Here is a 22494-nt window from a genome sequence, read left to right as displayed (position 1 = left end):
GATACATTACCTTACAAACCTTATATTAGTTATGTTCTCTAATGAGAATATATTCCTATAGTCACAGCAGAAAGTGCTACAGGCCATCAATATCAAATTATGAACTCCAACAAAACACGTTGGCACATTCAAAGACAAATCTATTGCAATTCTTTACAGACAATTGCCCTGTCAAGGGGGGAGGGGGGGCTTCCATAATTCATCAGTGACTAGAACAAAGACTTATCAACACCTCACAATGAAGCTGCTGACTGTGAATGATTCAGTTTTTAGCTCCCTCTACAGAGGCAAAAGTGAGCAAGAACAGGTCAGTAGCCTACAACTACCCAAAGCGGCAGGCGTCTGCTCTGCATGAAAAGTGAATGGGTATCACATGCACAGATTTGGATTTCCTATACAGGCATAACAAAAATATTTTTTAAATAGTAATAATAACAGAATGCCCTCTCCCCTATAAATAACCTGAAGAAGAAAAAAAAGAAGCTAGAAACACTATATTAAGATTGAAATACTGACAAATCTCAGTCTCCCACAAGAAAGATGAGGTCAAACCTAAACGAACACACACCTCCAGAACACCTTGTAAAAATCTGCAGTTCTCAAAACCTGAAAGTTTCTGGGCCCCATTTCACCTTGGCTCCAGCCACATCATCTTCAAAGACATTCAATAAGCCCTGATAACTGCAGCGTAAAAGGAGGACTGCATGTTGGAAAACGTATCAGGGTATAGGGCAGCATGGCAAAACTCCATGGCCCCAAGAAAATAACCAGGCATGAATAAAAATGAGAGAGAATGCGAGAGTGAGAGAAAGTCCTTTCGTCTAACAATAGGAAGCTGCAGCTGGATGCTACTGATACAAATCTTGCTCAGAAAATAGGTATCCTGTCACAGGGCCATCCACATGAGGCCACTGACATTGCAGTAAAACACTGAACATAATCCAACCAGAAAAGAAATTCAAACACTAAAAGAGCTGACCAAAACCATCAGAGAGAGTCTGCAGCAATGAAACATGCAGTAAGTGTTGAGACTAGTTCCCATTCCACTATCTACGAATTCTGGTTATGAGTTCCCTATACAAATCTAAGGCGAAGCACAGCATTTGTACAAATCTAAAATGTCAGCTAGCGCTTCAAATAGTTGCTTAATTGTGCTTGCCAGCAAAACATACAACGAAAGAAAGCAATCTGCTTGTTCTGTTAGAGTCCATGCAAACAAAAGATGAATAAGCATAATGAAAAAGAAAATCTGCAAGCAAATTTTAAAGACAAAGGTATTTGCATCTATTCATCCCTCAGGCACTTTTAAATGGCTCACGAGATCTTTTTCTACATTTTCATAAACAGTATGAATGTATCTAGTACTCTAATCAGACTTAATACTTCGAGAATCACTTTGCAGACAGGCATCTATCTTATTTCAAATATTCTTATAACCATTTCAATTTTTAAAAAGAAATAAGGAACAAAGAAGAAAAAGTCAGCAATTATAGCAGCGGAACTTGAAATCCCATGACTACAGTTCTGCTTTTAACTTCACAGGGCATCAAACAATTTATCTTCATAGAAGAAACCGGGTATCACACCCAGCTAGCTAGCACTGGCTGTAAGGCACACACAGCCTTGCAGTCACTTAAGATTTCAGTGGGCACTTAGGAAACAATTTCAGTCATCTGCTCACTGTTGGCTCTGAAAGACAAGGATGTTTACAACAGTAAGAATTAATTACTGATGCTTATTAAAGTACTGCTACAGTATGACAATTCTGAAACCGTACACATTACCAGTAAAAGCATTATCATTCACTTATAAATTACCACTGAAACAACCATAAAAATAATTTAAAAAAACCCAAAACAACACAACAAAAAAATCCCAACTGTTCATTTGCTAGAAACAGAGGATAGAAATAACAGAAGAGAGGTCAGATTAAAATTCCAGTGTCAGCAGCATACTCTTCTGAAGGATTAACAGCTGTGGTTTAGCGAGTAATATTACTACCGTGTTCCTCATCAGTTACAAGGAATAGACTGCTGTCTTATGCCTCCATGGTTACCTGAAAAGCATGTTTTAAAAACATTTTCTAGAAATATGGCTATAATACAATTTTTCTCCTTTGAAAAGCAAGTACTACTTCATTTTACTAATGTTAATCTTAAAGTGACAGGCAACATAAAAAAGCTATTTGTAATCACTCTTAAAGAACTATTTTCCCTCAAAGACTTCTAGTAAGTTTAATTAAACAGATAATTAGGATGAAGAAGCATAACTTACATAACACTTTAGAGTTTCTTTCAGAACAATTATATAACGATACAGCTAAATACAACTGAAACAATGACAGAGTTTATTCATGTGTATCACTGCTCTGACAGATCTCCATCTCCCTTGAACATGCTTTATGTCCTATAAGAGACGAAAGTAAAGCAGTGGCTGAAAAACTCTCCATCACTACAACTATTGCATCTTGCCCACAGAAGTCACATACTTGCTAACTGGGAAAATACATGGCCCTCGGAGAGTTTCCTTACTAGATTAGAAATGCTGAAAGGGTTTTGATTTGTAACTATTGTATTGGGTTTGCGTGGCAAGGTTTTGGTAGCGGGGGGGCTGCAGGGGTGGCTTCTGTGAGAAGCTGCTAGAAGCTTCCTGTGTCCAATAACGCCCATGCCAGCCGGCTCCAAGACGGACCGGCCGCTGGCCAAGGCCGAGCCCATCAGCGACGGTGGTAGCGCCTCTGGGATAACAGATTTAAGAAGGGGAAAAAGTTACTGCGCAGCAGCAATTGCAGCCCGAGAGAGGAGTGAGAAGATGTGAGAGGAACAACTCCGCAGACACCAAGGTCAGGGAAGAAGGAGGGGGAGGAGGTGCTCCAGGCGCCGGAGCAGAGATTCCCCTGCAGCCCGTGGGGAAGACCCTGGTGAGGCAGGCTGTCCCCCGGCAGCCCATGGAGGTCCACGGTGGAGCAGATCTCCACCTGCAGCCCGTGGAGGACCCCACGCTGGAGCAGGGGGATGCCCGAAGGAGGCTGTGACCCCGTGGGAAGCCCGCGCTGGAGCAGGCTCCTGGCAGGAGCTGTGGCCCCGTGGAGAGAGGAGCCCAGGCTGGAGCAGGTTTGCTGGCAGGGCTTGTGACCCCGCGGGGGACCCACGCTGGAGCAGTCTGCTCCTGAAGGACTGCACCCCGTGGAAGGGACCCACGCTGGAGCAGTTCGGGCAGAACTGCAGCCCGTGGGAAGGACTCGCGTTGGAGAAGCTCGTGGAGGACTGTCTCCCGTGGGAGGGACCCCACGCCGGAGCAGGGGCAGAGTGTGAGGAGTCCTCCCCCTGAGGAGGAAGGAGCGGCAGAGACAGCGTGTGATGAACTGACCCAAACCCCCATTCCCTGTCCCCCTGTGCCACTGTGGGGGGAGGAGGTAGAGAAAATCAGGAGTGAAGTAGAGCCCGGGAAGAAGGGAGGGGTGGGGGGAAGGTGTTTTTAAGATTTGGTTTTATTTCTCATTATCCTACTCTGATTTGATTGGTAATGAATTAAGCTAATTTCCCCAAGTCGAGTCTGTTTTGCCCATGACGGTAATTGCTGAGTGATGTCCCTGGCCTCACCTCAACCCACGAACTTTTTCGTTATATTTTCTCCCCCCTGTCCAGCTGAGAAGGGGGAGTGATAGAGCAGCTTTGGTGGGCACATGGCGTCCAGCCAGGGTCAACCCACCACAACTATAAATGAAGCCCTGGTTTAAAACCTGCCTACTGAACGTAGTTTCTCCCCATCATCCAGTTTCTGAGAGGCAGCAAGCCGAGCTCTTCTCCCTGTCCCTTGTTTAATCTAAGGAGGCTGCTGCTAGAGTCCTCTGCCTTCATGCACAGGACCAGCTGCTCAGGGATACATGGAAGAAGTAACCTTCCACTTTCATGTCCAGTTATCCACAGCATTAGGAGCATCATTGTCCGCAGAGCCTCTGGATCTAGGCAATCTTAAAGTCACGTCACTTCTCCCTCATCCAGCAAGGCAGCAAGTTAATCAGTTTCTCCATTTGCATGAGGAGGCACTATTTTACCACTAAAATGCAACCCAACTGCATATATTTAACATATTAATTTATATTTTAGGACAATGGACTGCTCACATCTCCTCCGCTACACTTGAGATACATTACAACGTTACTGGTGAACAGAGCACTTCATCCCAAACAGAAAAAGTATTTGCCAGAAGTCTGTCCCGGTTCTTTAAGGTAATCCCCTTACATGACCAGGGCTAAATAAACACAGCACACTCATGAAACACAGCCATTTAAATTATACAATGGCATCAGCAAACTGCTTTGGGTAAGGTAGAGAAGACTGCTGGGATGTCTCACCGCTCTCCGGGCGTCACATGTGGCATACGCTCTTCCTCCTCAGTTCTGTGATAAACCATTTCCATCGCTGATTGCACAAAAGAAATTCAGATTCAGAGTTTGACAGTGGCACAGAAAATAACTAACAAAAACATGAAATCACCACTGAGAAGAGCCAAAGATTTAGAGTAGACTCTTCCCAGTGCTATGTAACTGAAGCGCAGTGAAACCTCAAGTTTCTTCTGCTGTAGCACTGATGTACACAAATGAAGACACTTTAGGCATACACACACCCCTGCATGTAAACATACGAATGTACACGCATACATGTTTAATTACTTCCAAAAAATCCACATCTGGAAGGGCCAGAAATCTCTCAATGGAATAAATCTAAACTTAAGCACATTAAGTTACCTAGCTGCCAAGTTTATATGGTACAAAAGCACTCATACTTCCTGAGGAAGTGCTCCACTCACAGACATTTCTTTCTATTGCCCTCTGACAACTCAATAGTTAAAGAAAAAGCCTGCATGCCCTTTGCATACTGATCTCTCCAGATCAGTTGCATCACAGGAGACAATCACGCCCAATACAAACCCGTGGGTGAACACATTAACGCCTCCTTCACTGCAACAAAGACTTAAAGAACACTTCTTAATAAACTAACCCAAGCAAAAGGTAATGGAACTGGAGCACCCTCTTACAAGCAATGGGGTATTGCAATCGCCACACTGTCACCGATCACCAAAATATCGGGGATGGAAGACAGAGAGGTGCTTCATTTAGTGATACTGATAACCTGTAACTTGTGCAACAAGTCTCTAATGTTTAACTATGAGAGATACAGAAACTGGAGGATCACTGTTAGCAAAGAACATTCCCTTTCTAACACACAGACTTTTTTGCCTTATTCGTAGAACTCGGACAAATGTTTGCTCTACTTGTTCCCAACTACTTGACAGAATTCTCAAAATTTTAAAAGATAGTGTAAATATGGTCAGGTGAAATAACTAATATAGCATATACTCAATTTGTCACCTCAGATAAAGAATATACTTGAAAAGTGAAATAACATCTTGACTGTACATTTTGCACACTACAAGAACAACAATATAAACATAAATTAACAACCAGGATCTGGAATAGATCCGCTTTCAGAAACTGCTTGTGTGATACGTCAGATTATATAGAAATTAGTAACACAAACAGTCATATACACAATTTTTGTGGTATTCTTGCACTGTAAGAGATTATATACCTCTTCCTTCCTGGAACTGAGTATCAGCATTCCTTTCGGGGAATTCCTTTCATAGATAACTTCTGTTGAAGAATTATTTCGAAGGCTTTCATCCCCCCCACTGCATTATTCTTAAAAGAAACAGAAATGTCCTAGCTGTTACACATAAAGCTGGAAATGTCTCCAGTTGTTACACATAAATCTGAAAACAGGCGCTACGCATTTGAACACATGCACTTTTTGAAAAGCAATGTGCATTTGTTGAAGCTTACTAACTAGACATTATGTTTAATATAAACTACTTTTAAATTAACTTTAAAAATACAGAATCAAAATTTCTCTGAAGCAGCATAGGCAGGGAAATGTTTGCTTTTAGAGAACGACCACCACAACAGAATAACTGTAATTCAGTGAAATTCACTATTTTCATTATTTATCTATTCAACAGAGATTCAGAATACACTTACTGGGTTTGAGTAAAAAATCAGCAGGATCACAAATACTTCTCAAAGTGAAGAAACAATGAGGGCCTGCTGTTGTTTGGCACCAGAATACAAATCCATTCAACTCTTCCCTTATATGCTTAAAATTACATACATGTTGAAGTATTTTACTAGACTGAGGTCAAAGTCATAAATTAAACTTCTACAGTGGAGGAGTTGCCTCATTTAAGTAAAGATGATTATTTTGAGACTCCATCCCACCTGATGAAGTAAGTTTGCACTGCACGTCATTTTGGATGATGGTACACTGCAAAGTTCGGCATTTATTATTACTTAAAGTATAAGCTACACAGTGTTCCAAAAGCAGAATCAAGTCTCCTAATCTTGGCTGAAATGCCATCAGTTTTAGGTGTGATGCACCTTGCAGTGGCTGCAGCTGGCTGAGATTTAACTCAAGCTAGCTAGGTAGCTGAACTGCGGAGCCAAATTTAGCCCCAGCTGAACAAACTGCGAAGGGAACCTGCAGCAATACTCGTGCTGATTAACCCAAGCCGAGGTCCTTAATGTTGAAGCTACAATACTTGATGGAGAAACTGGTGGTTAATAATTAACTCATCTTTACTACTATGGCATTGGTGAGTAAGGGATACTATTAACATAGAAACAGAAGCAGAAACACAGGACTTGGTGAAACGATTTCAGGGAGTGGCAGCATCCAGGTGTCCCAGCATGTGGATTAGCACCCTTCCCACAGAAACTCATTACCTGTTAACAGAAGAGCCTTAACACTACTGGAATCTACACAAACAAAATAGGTTTATCACAGCACAGGAAAAGTGTAGGAGAAAAAGATTTAAAAAAAAAAAAGGCAACAAACCAAAAAAATCCCTGAACGCCAGAGACACAATTATTAAATTATTTCGTTAGTTCCTATGAACAGGAATATTCTGACAGAAAAGTTCACAGAGGCTCTCATCAGAAGCAGATCATGCAATTATTTCAGTTTACCTATTTAAACCACTTACTCGTCTTAGCAAGACTCTGTTCTTCATACATGCCCGTAAAGCCCCGAGAACACTTCTGGAAGCACACATGTATTCATACACGTTCATAACACGGCTGCTTCCTTCACGCACTGCTTCCTTTGCGCACTGCTTCCTTCCTCGTTCAGCTGTGTAGCGGGGGTAAATACTTTCACTTATCTCGTAGGCAAGAAAAACTAAGGTTAGCTAGAGCCTGTGGAATTAAAATTTACAAATACACTCCCAGCAGTGTTTGAGTGGTGTTTGTCTCGAGAGCAAAGCAGGTGCAAGCTCTGCCATTCATGCTCCGTACAGCAATCTGACTTCTTGTTAAGTTCTGGCTGCTTAACAGCAGCTGTGACCTTCACAGAAGCTAAACTTGGCAAGTGAGCAAAAAGAGCCCACCTAGGAGATGGAGTTCGGACACAGCGCAGTCAGACGATGAGTGAAAAACTCCCTACACAACTTCTGTCCTGCAATTTTTTTTTTCTGAAAAACACTTTATAAAAAAAAATTTTTAAAATTACTAACACAGAAATTAGGTTCTTGAAAAAGTTCTTCATAAACAAGCAGACATGTGGTCATCAGGTTGTATTTCCACTTCTTCCAGCTGACAAATTGTAACTGCAGTGCTCGGCTGATGCAAATTTTTTTATTTCTGAAACAGTTCACTCAAATGCAAAGGTGAAGACAATAACAAACTCTGCCAAATATAATTCTGATTTTCGGATACAGAATTCCAGCTTGCCATGTGCTCTATCAGCAAATGTGCCTACATGGCCACTAGCAGGTGAAGAGTTCCAGACTGCCACATCTTCCACAAAGAGACGATACTGAGCTCTACCCAATGCATCACTAAAGCACTTCTGGGTATGCTCTGATGACAAATAGTCTGCTGAACTGGGATCTATTGCCATCTCTTCTGAATGAGCTGTTCAGGGGGAACTGTAAAAATAATACATGCTGGGGCTTCAGAAACAGGGATCATTGACATGTTTCAACACTTGCCTGACACTGATATGTGAAAAACGCTAACAAATAGGGACTCAGCTCACACAGATCTCAGCTGATACAAACAGGAATTCAGGCAGATAAAAGCAGTGCTGGAAATCTAACAAGTACTCCCAATCTGAAGAATGTCTGTTTGTATTACTCAGGTTAAAGTCCCAGGCTTCAGGGTCCCAAATGCCTTATAAAAGTCTAAGTACCGGGGGATCATTTGAAACCCTGCTTTTGTTGTTTGGTCGTTGGGGGGGGTTCTTTTTTAAGCATTAATGGAAGAATTCAGAGAAAATTCCCTTCCATTTGTTTTAAAGCTTGGTTATTTTCCTTTCTGTTGTTTTTCTACATGTTGACCTTAAAAACGAAACCAAACAAACAAAATGCAAAAAACATGAAAGCTGTTTGAGTTCACTTTTCCAACAAAGGCTCATTAATAAGTAGTAAATTAGTTAGTAGTGTGAAAACGTTATTTTGCATATCAAAATTCTAAAAGATCTTAAATATTATTAATTTTCTTTTTTTTTTTTTAACAACAAAAGCATAGTCATGTTTGGAATCCTTTGCCCTTACGTATCTGTACAAAAATGTGCAAAATATCTCATCTCTTCTAACACATTTCAGTTTTGTCAACATCAGATTTTATGAAGTTGGGAGGGGCCACGTTCAGATATGTTACTTTTTTAAAACAGCTCACTGAAGTTTAGGGCACACACTTTTTTCCCTGCGTCTATCATATCTGGCTTCTTGGTTTTAATGTGCTCCAGTCTATTTTTTTTAATTGCAGTTCTTATTTTATATTTCATAACATCCAAACAACTTATGTTCTAAGAATAAATGTGTTTGCTTGTGTCTTCAAATCTAAATAATTCAGGAAAATGAAGTGGTAAAAACCTTGCTTCCTAACAGGTAAGAAAATGCTTGAAGAAAAAAAAAAAAGCTTTTTAAAATAATTTTTATTCTTGGGCTCACAAGAGATTAGCATACCACATACTTATTTTTAGGCATTTATCTTCGAGTAGATGAGTTCTCCTTTTTTCTATTTCTTCCAGAAATTTAATAATGCATAGTACTGGATGGTATGACAATTTTCCGATCTTCGATTTTATCAATTTTCCAGAACTAAAGAACACTACTTGCTATTAAAAGAGGGACTCTTCCTGTTGTCCCTTCAATAAAAAGCAACCATTCTTTCACTTTTCTATAAATTCCTTCATTTATTTCTTGCACCTAGATTTTGAATAGACTGTGGTACATGGGAAGTCAATCTCCTGTCTTTACATAGGTATCCTACACCGCAAAAAACCCAGCAGTGCCAGATGAGCTGTGTGATTCATTGGTGAAGTAAATCCTGTGGATTTCTGCTTCTTGCTCAAGCATAGTGCAGGTGAAAGTGAAGCTATAAACTTATTTCAATTCTTTTTGCTTTTATTCAGAATTTTTCTTCTTTTTTAGCTATCTTATCATCTTTAAATCCATCAGGACAACCATCAGGAGCTCTCCTAAAGCTGCAGACATCAGTCTCTGCCTCAACATTACCAAAGTTTATACCAATACCACTTCTGCCTTCCCTGCTTCCCTTTCTTTGCACTTTCTTTTGTCAGAAATCTCAGCCTCACTCACTACCAGGATTTCCTCTGTAGTTTATTGCTGCTGCTTTCTAAATCTTGTCTACTTCAAACTTTTAAAGACAAAAAGAACTCACAGTGTTGCATTAGCACATCAAAAAAAGGTGACTCAATTTGAACACAACCCCTCCATGGTTCAGAAATTTCTGAGTCCAAGATTAGTGGAGACTGATAGGATTTACCAGAATAAATTGTAATTATTTATTAAAGATCAAAGTTCTTTATTTTTGTTGGCTTTGTCTTGCTAAATGATCACATGAAAATATCATAGGGAGTTAAGTTTGTACCATAAAAACCATAAGAGCTACCCGAATTCATTGTCTAAATTAAGGTCAGAAGTAGGTACCAAGACATCACCTGTAAGAACAGCTTCCAAGAACCACTCCAGCATCTCCCCCCCACAGCCAGCATATTCACCTATTCATCGATTAGTCATATATGGTATTACAACACACAGTAAATTCAGGATACAATATTCTATTGGTTTAATCTAATGCTTGCATGAAAACTGAGTTCCAGTATTATCTTCACTTAACTTGAACACACATGCCAAATATTTTATCAAAATAATTATCCTGAAATTTGATTATAAATGCCAAAAATTTTTTCCTTTTACTTGATACATTCTAATCCTGCTAAATCAATACATCATAGGATTTATTATCCTAATTATAAAAAAAATCCCTTCATGTCAAATTATCCATATAACAGTATCTTATATTCATCAGGTTCTAAGTCACTAAAACTCATTTTGCCTTTGCATTTCAAAAGCCAAATGTTTCACGCACTTTAACAGAATTAAGTCTTAATAGCAAAGTTTCAATTTAAGATTTTACAATATTATTCCATTTGATTTAGATGAATCTTCAGTCTGAACTGCCCCAGTAGTTCCTACTTTATTAAGTCTAATACAGTTTGCACATTATCATCATGATATATCCCACATACCACATTTCTCCCACATATATGGTTTTCATGAGTTTATATACATTTTATATTTATAGATAAAATATAATTTAGTATATAAGTATATATTAGTTATATATAAATATATAATTAGTACATATAAATATATATAGTTTATATACATACATACAACATATATATACATACAACCCATATATGAGTTTACATAAATGGTACTTAAACAATTAGACATCAAGATTTTAATCACTTTTTCCGAAACTTTGCATTCAATTACTATTTTTGCCACATTTTGATTTTATGCCACTTCAAAAAATTTATGGTTCAAATCAGTACCGGGAATTAGTACAAGAAAGCTGGGGTGGGGGTGAGGGGGGTGTTAATGTCATCCTGCAAATTATAGGGCAATATTCTTCAATACTGAAATTTTCTAACTTTTACCTCCAGGAAAGTAACTGAGAGCAACCGTTGCAAATCAGCCAGTGCTCAGCACTTCCATAGCTGAACATGAAGACCCCCATATTCATGACAAGGAAATAATTCATACCCTAACTGACAAAAGGAGATTTTTAACCCACTTTTGGCAGAAACTTTTTTTTTTTTAAAATGTCAGAAACTGGAATTCCGCTCCCTTCCCCCAAGTTCAGAAGAGAGATAGTTACACAAACATCTCTTTGCCCCCAGACTTCACAAGGTCCCTCCATGGAGCCCCCAGAATCCAGCTCCTATAAAGCTTTTGCCAGCAGTAACTGCAGCTCCTGCCTTGGATTCTGCACCTCAGACCAGCAGCCTTCTCTGGGCAAGCCCTACAGCATCCACTAGAATACAAACACGATCCCCACTTGGTCTTCTTGGGGGGGGGTGGGAGGGGGGGGACACGACACACAGACTATTCTTCCTAAACAGTAACACCTCATGCTTTCCTTGGAGTACAGCAGCATACCAAATGAATTCCAAAGTCAGACTGCACGATCGTTCAACTTGAGTCTCTCTGCAACTAAGACCATCAACTAAGATGTTGAGCTAAATCATACTACGTAGGAGTTCCCATACATAAAGAAAATAAATGTCATTAATAGTAAATGTAGAGTCTTCACTGTCCAGGTGGGGCTCAACAGTAGGCAAATGCTGACAGGTACCCAGGTTGAATGTGGAAATTTCTAAATTAGTTATGAAATGTATCTATCACTCGGTTTATCCACACACTGATACACTGTGCAATAGAAGGGTTAAAATCCTTTCCCTAGGACAGAGAACAAAAAAAGCAATGGGTAACACCCATTAGATCAAGTCCTGGCTGACACGAACTAACTAGTCTTCTAAACTAATTATCTGAACATATAGCTGCCTAAACATTACTTCTTATCATCTAGCTCAAAGAAAGAACATGCAAACAGACTTCAGTCATGAAACACGTGTCTGGCTGAGGATTCGGCTGCTCCACATGTATCGAGGCAGACAAAATCCCAGCCATGTCTGCCAGAGAGGCAGGTAACACTGCCAGCACAGACAAAAGTTTTTCTTCAACGCCGCAGATGAAGAACAGAACGTGCTGTATTCAAGTTGACTAATAAACATTGGCTTGTTTTGAAAAGGTCACCATGTGTTGCTGTAACATTTCTGCTCTCTGCATACCTCCCAACGAGGCTAAACCTTGCACAGGAGTTCAAGTTCTTTTGCTAGAAGAATCATGAGATGATAAAACCAAGCAGCTGAAAGCAACGCCCCAGCCTACGATTACGGGGTTCATCCTTGGGGGGGGGGGGGCCTGAGGCTAAAAGAACACGTTCCCAGAGAGACTGTATAAAGACCAGGAACACAGCACTCTCTCTGGCACCCTGACAATCACCTAGAAAGACTGCATTACCTGGCAAATAGAAAACGGAATACTTTCCACTACTACCCTCTATTCCTTCTTGGTGCTTCACAGTACCAGATTGCTCTGCCTCTTCACCTTTTTCCCATTATTCCTCCACTTCTTTGCTCCTAGAAGGATCTTCAAAGAAAAAGTATGTGAAAACATCTCAGAACCTGTAAACATCAATTTAGACCAATCTGGCCTTTAAAGTTTTTAAGAAAAGAAAGTTTTTAAAGAAACTGATATCTAGGATAGCTATTCAGAGAATTCACTGGATGTTAAACTGTTGTCCACTAAAATCTCGATTAATGCTTAAATGAGAGCTTTAAAAGATAAAGTTTGCAATTGTTAAAACTCTCAGCATCTCAAAAGCTTTATGTGAAATTTGAAAATACAATCAACAGAAGCTGGTATGGTGGCTTCTTTTCTTCTTTCACATCATTTTTGCATAATCCTTCCACTGACAACTTCTTTACAACATTAAGCAAGCTGCCTGTCCTTTAATAATGCCTTGATAAAGTTTGTTGATCTTTATCTTATACTTTATGAGACAGAAGGTCAGGAGACGTGACGTAACACCAGAACTTGAGCATCGAACGCACGTACCTTGCCTCACATAAATAGCAAACCCCAGTTTAGGAAGTTAGGTATCGTCATAGCAGCAAGCCAAGCATCCTGTCCTGCACAGTGCTAAAACTCAGCATTTGTCAAGTAGCATCTTTTAATGGATAATAAGCAAACATTTTACTAAACACAGCTTTATTTTCTGAAGAAGAAAGCAACAGTATCATTGCAAAAGAAAAAAAGCAATGTCTTCTTTCAGTTCCAATTTTGCTCATTCGCACTTTGTCACGGCACTCCACACCTGTGTGTGACCCACAAGGTCTGAAGACAGATGACAGAAGTCTAGAAGCCAGCAAGGGATGGCTCCATCTGCGCTCCCTTCTTCAGTCTGCTGGGGAGATGGACAGACAAAAATCGTTTTTGCTTTGTAGGTATCTTTCTGCCTTGATTTCTTCAGTAGTATCTGGAGCTTTCTTATGCTGATTCATTCTTACACGGGCAGTACATTTTTTGATTTTGTGGTTAAGGAAGTTGCTTCTTTCTGGTTTGTGCCATGCAGACCTGTTTCTGACTTTTCTTAATAGCCTCAGACAGTTTGTTAAAAAACATTAAAAAAAAAAAATCACAACTACGTTTGTCACCTCACTTGATTAATATGTAACTAAAAATATAGTTGCCACAATTTTGCAATTGGTGTAATGAAAAGGACAGAAAAAATTCACCTACAACCAGAAATGCCTGAATTACCCGAAATTCCAGACAATACAGGTTTGCCATGCTATGCCTACTAGAAACAGGTAGGATAATTTCAAACTGCAGTTTGTGAAAGCCAGAAGGGTTCGCAAGGGTATTTTCTGTTTTAACAAAAGCTCTCTCTGGAAAGTTTTCCAGTCTAGATGGGCAAGGGGAATAAACAACAAAACATTGGTGACATCTGTAAAACCTAGAATTTAACAAATCTGGTGCAGTCTGAGAGGAAATGCTCATTTAAATAAACGTACACAGTTATCAGAAAAAGGATGCTTTGCTACAAGTCCGCTCTGAAAAAAATTTATCCTCAACTGCAGCTCACACTCACTTGCCTCTCGTATGCTGCCCATGTTTGACAACTGTATCCACCTTTTTCCAAGGGTAAATAAAGCTAACATCACTACACCTGCTTGCTATTGAAGTTAAGCGTCTTAATTGTAAGAATTATTTGTAATGCAATGCTTATTTGTAATGTTTTGCATTACAAAAGCACACTAACTTACATTAGCAAATGCAAAGATTTTTTGCTTGATCATCAGCTAACCTATGTAACATAGTTTAACAGAAGTATGTGCTGACCTGTGACAAGCAATTTATACTGTTTACTGACGGTGCTCACTTGTACAATAAATTCTGAGCATGTTTCTCATACGTTACACTTCAGTCCCTCTCTGCTGGGTAGACACACTGAAGTAGCATAAAGATAACTGACACCTGAGTCTAGGTCAGCAGGGCTTCTCTGGGAACGGTCATCCCCAGAGCGGGAGATGCTGAGTAGGCGGCAAGGGCAGCAGTGCTACACTCCACAGCCTTGTACGCATCTCCCCAGCATCCTGATCCATCGCACGGCCAACAGAGCTCCATTAACTCGGAAACACTCCTCTTAAGCAAGCAGCCAGAACTCAGAGGGTAGGGGCAAATTCTGTGCTTCACCACTCTCAGCTGCCACCCAGAAATGCACTCTGCATTTGGAAAGCACAGAAGGACACTGAGGAACTACAAAACTAGTATTCGAAGCAAATAAATAAGCCTTTTTCAGGGATTAAAAGACTAACTTAAATGCCACTCTATGAAGGTAGTTTGAAAGCTAATTTTTCTACTTCATTAGAAAACCAAAGATCTGTAGTAGTCAGACTGCAGCACACACCCTGTTTCTTTTATCTGGTTCCTGCTAAAAGCAAGTCCTCAGGAGCCTCACCAGCAGTCCATGGCTACTCACTGAGGGGTTCTCTAAATTTCACCCCTCTTTCTTACTGACCTGCCTACTTCAGAAGGATCCGTATTGCCTTAGTACTCAACTGACCTGTTCCTCCACTTGCACAGATAAAATCCAATTTTTTCATTTCTTGTTTATCCAAAGAAACACAGAACTTAGAGATTCTGATTAAAGTAATGAAGAAGGTCTGCGCTCATGACTTAAGCTATCTTCCAGTTTTTCCTTTCTTAGGAAGTGCAGAGATCTGAACTACTTTGGCAGGACTAAAACAACTCCAGAATAGGAGACAGTATAGCTATGTCCAAAGATTGCCATGAACAAATTCATTAGTCCTTTTCAACGCAGGACTTGTGGTTTTTTTTTTCCCCCTCCCGAAACATGAGCATGTATCAGAGTAAATGGATGTTACCACTCTCTAATAGCATTGGGGGTCTCTGTCCTGTGCCCCACTGTACAGGAAAACTTTATGTCCCTACGTATCTTACCACGCCACAACAGCCTCTGGGCTTTATCTGCAAAAACTGCATGATACATATCTGTATCAGTAATTTTCAACAGAACCAAATCTCACAATTTCATGCTTTGCTGCTCCAAATATCCAGCTTCAGTTTTAAAACAGAAAACATATTTTGACCAATTACTACCTTATTGTGCCTACAGTTAGAGTAGTGCAAGACACAACAGTTTACCTCACTGCTCCTTTTCCTAGATGGACAGATTGAAGCAAGAGTTAATCCCTTGAATTTATACCACCCACGACGTAAGAATAGTTAGGCAAATGAGTCATATTCATGGATACAATACAGATGTCTTCCATGCTCTCCACTTTAGTATACAGCAGCCAGAGTCAACTGTCACCTCGTAAAGCATCACAATTATTTTTTAGTGCCAGAAATAGTGCAGCAGCATTTATAGAAAGCAACTAACTACAGCTGGTCCTATGGTAATCTGTATTACTCTGCAGACATAAGCAAGGTACACATAAAAAAATTAAGTATGCACTCTATAAAGTAACTGGAAAAAATATCCCCTTGATGTGTAACTAGTGATCCTGAAGTGAAAACACCTCAGAATTTACAATCAGATGATGTTGCTGAAAACCCCTGGGAAAAACACAGCCATATTTTGCTCAACAAACAGCTCAAATGCAGAAAGAGCAGCATGACCTAATCAGCTCCTCCAGCTGACCTGACTCATTAAGTTACCTATTTTGCTAGTTTCAATTACAATACACACAAAAAATTGCTCATGGCCAGCTGGTCTCAACTAAAATAAGAAACATGGCATTATTTTCCTTTTTCCACCATGTGAAAAATCTGTTAATGTCTGAAGACATGCAAACCATCTTAACCTTGAAAGGAACAAAATAACACAAGCATTTTGACTCAATAGATAAAGGAGGTCCAGTATCTGGTGCTAGAGATAGTTATAGCAATTTTACATTGCTATGTCTGATTAAAAGTTTAAGGCTTATTTTTATTTTTAAAAAAACAACATTCCTTGCCTGCAGCCTCTTTGTGGTTCAAAATTAGTCTGCACAAAAAAATGCAAACCAACCTTGTATCACAGGCACAAAAGACCGATAGAAAATTAAACCATACATCCTTTTCTCAGACCACCCTAGAACATACTAGGTGAAGTATGCCTCTAAAGCATCAAAAGATACATCTTCAAAAGCTAGGGAAAAGAGACCAGAAGAAGTAGGTAGAGAAATTTGAGGGTTTTGTTGTACTGCTTTGATTTCAGTGTCTATACAATGCACTCAAATCTTTTTGGAACTCTTCTTATATTCAGCAAGAAGTAAAGGTAAAGCTGACAAAAATTAAATGAAGGCTCCTAGTATCTGAAAATAAAATGATAGCTGCAGCCAACCTAACAACAATAACAAACTTACCACCCTGAAGCCTTAAGACAGCCTGAAAATCTTCAACTCCACAGCTGATCAATACAGCCAACAAAATTTCTTTCATTCAGTCCTTGGCCTAAACATGCACCATAATCTATGGAGTGATTTGTAAAGTTTTAAAAATCTAAAATATTCAGTTACTTTCACTGTATGACATTTCTGAGGAGTGAGAAGGAATAAAAGAACCAGGTTAAGGGGACATTGAAAAGGAGTTTGTGTCAGCCACTAACCTGAGCAGCTCCCTTTCCTTCATGCCTGACTTGTGCTCAGAGCTCCATTTCTCTATTAAAACAAGTTAATCTCTGGTCCCTCTAGTCTCTTCACACTCGTCTCTGCAAGTGTGATATTTATACAGACATCGGTAACAACAAATGAACAGAAGCAGCATCTTGCTTAGATGTTATTTGAGATACAGAGTCTATCCTCTGTTTCCACCATTCCCGATCACCAGGAAAGGGCAGCAAAAGACATTCTGCAAGCTTCACTGAAAGCACGAAGCAAGAGGAACCGAGTGCACACCAGAGCTGCTGGTCCTTCTCCTACTCCACGCTTTCTGCTGCCTCATCAGCAATCCTTTCACTCTCCTCAGACTGAATAGCAAAGTTGTCTTGCTCAGCAGTTCTTCCTTCTCTCTCTTCTCATAGATGTACACACAAGTCACTTAAATATTTTTCACTTATTGTGGTTTAATAAGTGGCTGTTAGCTCACCTGTATTAACTGACCCATGAAAACATCCTCAGCCCACTGCAAATGTAAAATAAAATACGCTCTAGTAACCTCACTGGCTGCAGTTGTCTGTACTCATTCCGCAGTTTTGCAACAACATAACGGTGGTTTTTCCAAATATGGAGGTAGGCTTTTTTTCTTTAGGGTATTTGCTTTATTGAGCGTTCCCTGCACTTGCAAGCATATGGCATTGTCGCACTGCATGATGCAAGGCCTCAGCAAGGCTTGTTGGCTGCCTGTGGGTTACAGGCAGCCACAAGCCTTGGTGAAGCTGAAAATGCAATAGCAACATTAAATGAAAGAAGTTTGATATTTATTAGCCAAAACTGTGAAAAATACAACCCTAGGGACTCTTGACAAATGCCACATGACTAGGCTGAATACAAGCACAGAAGCTAGGAACTGATTTGGATGCAGCTGTATGTGTGTATGGCAGAAGCAATCTCAGAAACAGAAAGCCAAGGTGACAGCCAATAAAGATTTGGGAAGAGTAATGGCTAGCAGAGCTAGCCTGAAATTACAAGTACAGAGATTGTCTCTTTTTTTTTTTTTGCTCCTACTTTGTCTGGCAAAATGGAGGGGCAGAAGGGACTGTTCTACATTCTTTACAAATTAACAGGAGCTTACCCAAGAAATACTTCACTCATGAGTTTTCCTACTAACATCCCACAAGGCTCCACGCAATGGATCTAAAGAAGGGTAGAATATGCATTGTATCAGTTTTTAAAACTAAAAAAAATAATTCTAAAGCTGAAAACAAGCTTAGACCAGAAATTTGGACTCTGTTATCTCTGTGGTGCCCACTATTCTGGCTTACCAGCACCTACTAACTACATGTCTTCCATTAACAATGTTATGTGTAGACCATATACAAAGTGTGCAATGGCATGAAGTATCATATATGATATGTATACATACCCACACATTCACTTGTATTATTTGCACAGCTCTAAATATGCAGGGAACCTAGCAAGCACACAGATAAAATACAGGCCATGTGATAAACAGCAGTATAATCTTTTTTTTAAATGCTGTGCTTGCTTATATAAATTTACCCCTCTATGGTTTCATGACTCCTTGCAGCTCACGTTATTGTTATGTATGGCTGCACTGTGATCTTTGCATTATTTAAAAGTTTTATTGAACATTTGCTTCATTTTTCCCCATAAACCTTTTCATAAATCACTTCAACCTGAATAGTTCCGGTTTAGTTTCCTTCCTGTCCCCTCCTTAACAAAGTCATTTCATGCTTTAAGATAAATAAACCAAGATAAATCAACCAACAGCTAACACCTGGTTAAGAAAAAAAACCCCAAACACAATAAACCAAAAACCTCAAGAACAAAAAAAATTCAGAACCTAACTGGCTTTTCTCAGATACTTTTAACATGATCACATGCAATAGTTTAATACTACAGTACAATCTAATCATTCCTTAATGTTAGTTTAGTTAATGATTACAAATATTTAACTTCAGCAGTTATCTGCAGCATCTTCAGCTTTGTGTTCAGAAATCACCTAAGAGACAGAAAAAGTGGCTGTTAACCTTTGACCTTGGACATATTGACACCATCAGTTTGAAGGATTATATGATGTTCAAGCCAGCACCCTAACTGGACTTACATGAACTTCAGCCAGCACTTTAACTGGACTTTAAATAAAGCGCTCATGTGCTTAAACATGCGAGGCCACTGCACAGAAGGAAAATTTGGAAAAGACTTACAAATACTGTTGAGATTTCCTATAAAAAGGGCTTCTACCAGAGATCCCTCACCCTCTCTCTCCTCTTGCTTAGCTGAGGAAATCCTCTACTGCATATGTTTTAAAAGTTGTTGGGTTTTTTTCCCCTTCAGAAAGCTGGAATTCGTTTCTGTCCCCCTCCATGGCCCAAGGATCAGGGTGTGAGGAGTGGAGGCCTGGCAATGCCTTCAGGTTAGAGTTGCCAACGAACCAAGGATCTGAGCTGCCTGAACCACTCCACCTCCCAGGTGCAGTGCAGCAGGAGCCATATGGACAGCCGGGAAGCCAGAACTCCCCCATGAGCAACGTACGGTAGCTGGTGGCACAGAGAACTTCAGCAGCTGCATGAGGACTTTGTATCTGTGTCCTTAGGACATTATTATCGTTTTTACGAACAAAGACACAGCTGAGACAGCTCCAATTTAAACGTTACACCAGATGAGAAAAAGACTTCTAGCATTAAAAGCTGCAGAAATGCATCAGAAAGTTCACCACTATCTGTATTTTGTTTTTATTCCACTAAATGCTTTCTACTTGCACACTAGCTTCACCGCACTCGTAAGATTTTCCTGAGTATCTTTGGAGAAGATACTAAAACACCTTCAGTCTGTCTACTCGCATTTACTCACAGAGTTTACTGTGGAATTTCCTCTATTGTACCGCACGGGATCATATGCACCACATGTTTGTTCAGTGTTAAAGATGCCTTGATTTTTATCACAGGTCTCATGATATTCTGAGGTTTTCTACAGAGCTCCTAGAATCAATACATCACAGTGAAATATTAAATCTTAGGTAAAAAAAGTCTTTTTCTTTTTTTTTTTTAATAACCATTGTGCTTTTGAGTCTGAAGATTCAGGAGAAATTAATGTTTCCTGAAAGTCAAAAGGAAGCCTCAAAATGCATCCAAAATAAAACACTAGTTCCACTCTCACAGTTTCTAAGCTTGTAACTCTAAGAAGCAAAAGTCATTCTTGAACACTCAAGGACGGCAGTACAACGTTGCACTTCAACATCAATGCATGACTACCTTTTTCCGCCCCCAAATTAGTTCCTAGAGCACTCCGGGTGCCTGCCGTGGTTACTGTAAGTCTAAATCTATTCTGTAACAGGATAGCACTTTTGCTCCATGTGTTTCTAGGTAACTGTCTTGATATGTGACTTTCCCGAGCAACTTGTTTGATCTTCTCAGTGCCAAACATGTAAAAAATGTTGAAGAGGAATGCTCCACTTTTATAACAGTAAGAAACCTGACAATTCCCAGCACCACTGACACAGTGAAAGTGTGCTCCACAGTACACCTTTAACAATTACCTTGCACGCACATACAAAGCAGCTAGTCCACAGGCTAGTAATCTCCACATAAACAGCATGAGTTTACATTTTCTGGGGGGTGCGAGAATGACTTTTAAATATATAGTGAATTTTAAGACCAGATTCTCCTGACTGGTTTGCTGAATGTGCTACAAGATCTGTCAGACAAAGGATGTCCAGATCGGTAATGGTACACCACTCTGGCTCGGGGCTAGCCACACCAGCCACGCTGCTGCTCCAAGCAGTCTTAAGATCAAGTTGCAGCCTGATTTCTGGGACAAGAAGAGCATCCAGGAAAGCAGGGGCTGCCAGGACACGCAGCTGCCTATGCACCTTTTTTTTCTCTACAAACATCTTTTGTGCTACAGACTTAACAGCTGACAGTGCCTTGGGCCTTCAGCACCCAGGAATTCTTCACGTGCAAGGAGTTCACCACGAACTGGCATGAATCATCCTAGCAGCTTGATCCCATTACAGTAATGTAAAACAGCAGGACTTGAATTGTAAAGACTTTGAGCAACTGAGAGTCACAGCCAGAAGTCTGGATTAACAGAGGTACTTTTTTTTAAATCAGGATATGGATTCCTCAAAAGTGAGAGAATGACAACATAAATGTTTAGAAGAGTAATAAGTAGGATTCAGTAACCTTTTGGTTCCATTCTTACTTATTTAGAGTATGCTACTACAGCCATGTAAAAATCTGTCTTGCTCTCCTACAGGAATGCCTGTACCAACTCATTTCTTCTAAAAATCAATTTCTGGTCACATACTGAGCAGCTCTGTTGTAGGCAGGTGTCCCAGGGAAAGGGAGAATAGCTGAGGATATACTTAAAATTCTAGAGGGAAGAAACACACAAGTGATTCCTTTTGGCTCTTTCTTCCTCTGCCCTTTCCTCTTCTACATTCAGACACTCCTACTTCACCACAAGAACTTTTTCAAAACTTCTTGTGCAATATTAGAGCTGGTCCAGATGAACATGTCCCATGTTAGGGCTGTCAGCGCTTCACAGTATTGCTGACCAGCGAGCAGGAAGGATACCCTTCAGCCCCCCTGTGGTAAACAAAAGAGAATGCTTAAAAAGCATGTCAAGCCTTGAAACAGCGACAGAAGACTGTGCAAAGCGGGAACTCAAAGACTGTAAACGGTGCTTCTCTTTTTTTATTATGAAACAGTCCTCCAACCTGCTCCACACACCAACACAGGTACGGACATGCCTGCTGTCTGGCCTGATCTTGCATCAGCCCCTGCCAGGCTGCGCTGCCACAGGCTCTCGGAGTGTGCTGATCCACACTGCCTTTTCCTCCCCAGACATACATGGTCCCATCCTGACCCCAAGCCCAGCACCCCCAGGAGGAAGCATCCACCCAGCAGTCTGCCCTCTGCACCTCCCTTCCCCGGGAGCTGCTGCCAGCAAGCAGTTTCCCTCACTACCCCCTGCAAAATCCATCCCTCACCAGGCCCCCCAACAGAGACACCCTCTGGGAGCTGGCCCTGTTACCTAGCTCGGTTTGTCCCAGACAGGAGACATGCCATTCTGCATCTGAAGGTTCACCCTGCAGAGGAAGACAGGAGAAAATACAACAGGAGGAGTAACACCTGCCCAACACACTGGCCTTGCTGCACACACACACACAAAGTATACCAAGGCTTGAAGCTAGCCTTCCTCCCCTTCCATCCTCACACGAGCTCAAAGTAAACTATGCATTCTTCACAGAGGTTTTGGGAAAGCGAGGAGAGGAAGAGCGCACAGGAGAGACAGAAGAGCATAGGGGGAAAGGCCAGATGGATTTTTCTCACACTCTCTCCCCTAAGGCCTGGCTGGATCCAGG

General features: G+C 40.5%; 1 protein-coding gene across 2 annotated transcripts in view; it reads right to left on the bottom strand.

Moving 5' to 3' along the window:
- The window catches only part of MCTP1 (multiple C2 and transmembrane domain containing 1), a 285660-nt gene that overhangs the window by 236624 nt on the left and 26542 nt on the right, over positions 1-22494 (bottom strand). The window contains exon 1 of one of the 2 annotated variants that reach the window (XM_050912971.1): positions 7042-7283. The exons of the other annotated variant lie outside the window; for it this stretch is intronic. Coding sequence (XP_050768928.1) covers positions 7042-7128 — 87 coding nt within the window. The 5' untranslated portion in view covers positions 7129-7283. Of the gene's footprint in view, positions 1-7041; positions 7284-22494 lie in introns of those variants that run through there. 2 annotated transcript variants of the gene reach the window in all.

Source organism: Gymnogyps californianus, chromosome Z (assembly GCF_018139145.2).
Source record: "Gymnogyps californianus isolate 813 chromosome Z, ASM1813914v2, whole genome shotgun sequence".
Taxonomy (NCBI): domain Eukaryota; kingdom Metazoa; phylum Chordata; class Aves; order Accipitriformes; family Cathartidae; genus Gymnogyps; species Gymnogyps californianus.
The sequence above is the reverse complement of the archived record's forward strand: the minus strand, read 5'-3'. Positions and strand labels throughout refer to the sequence as shown.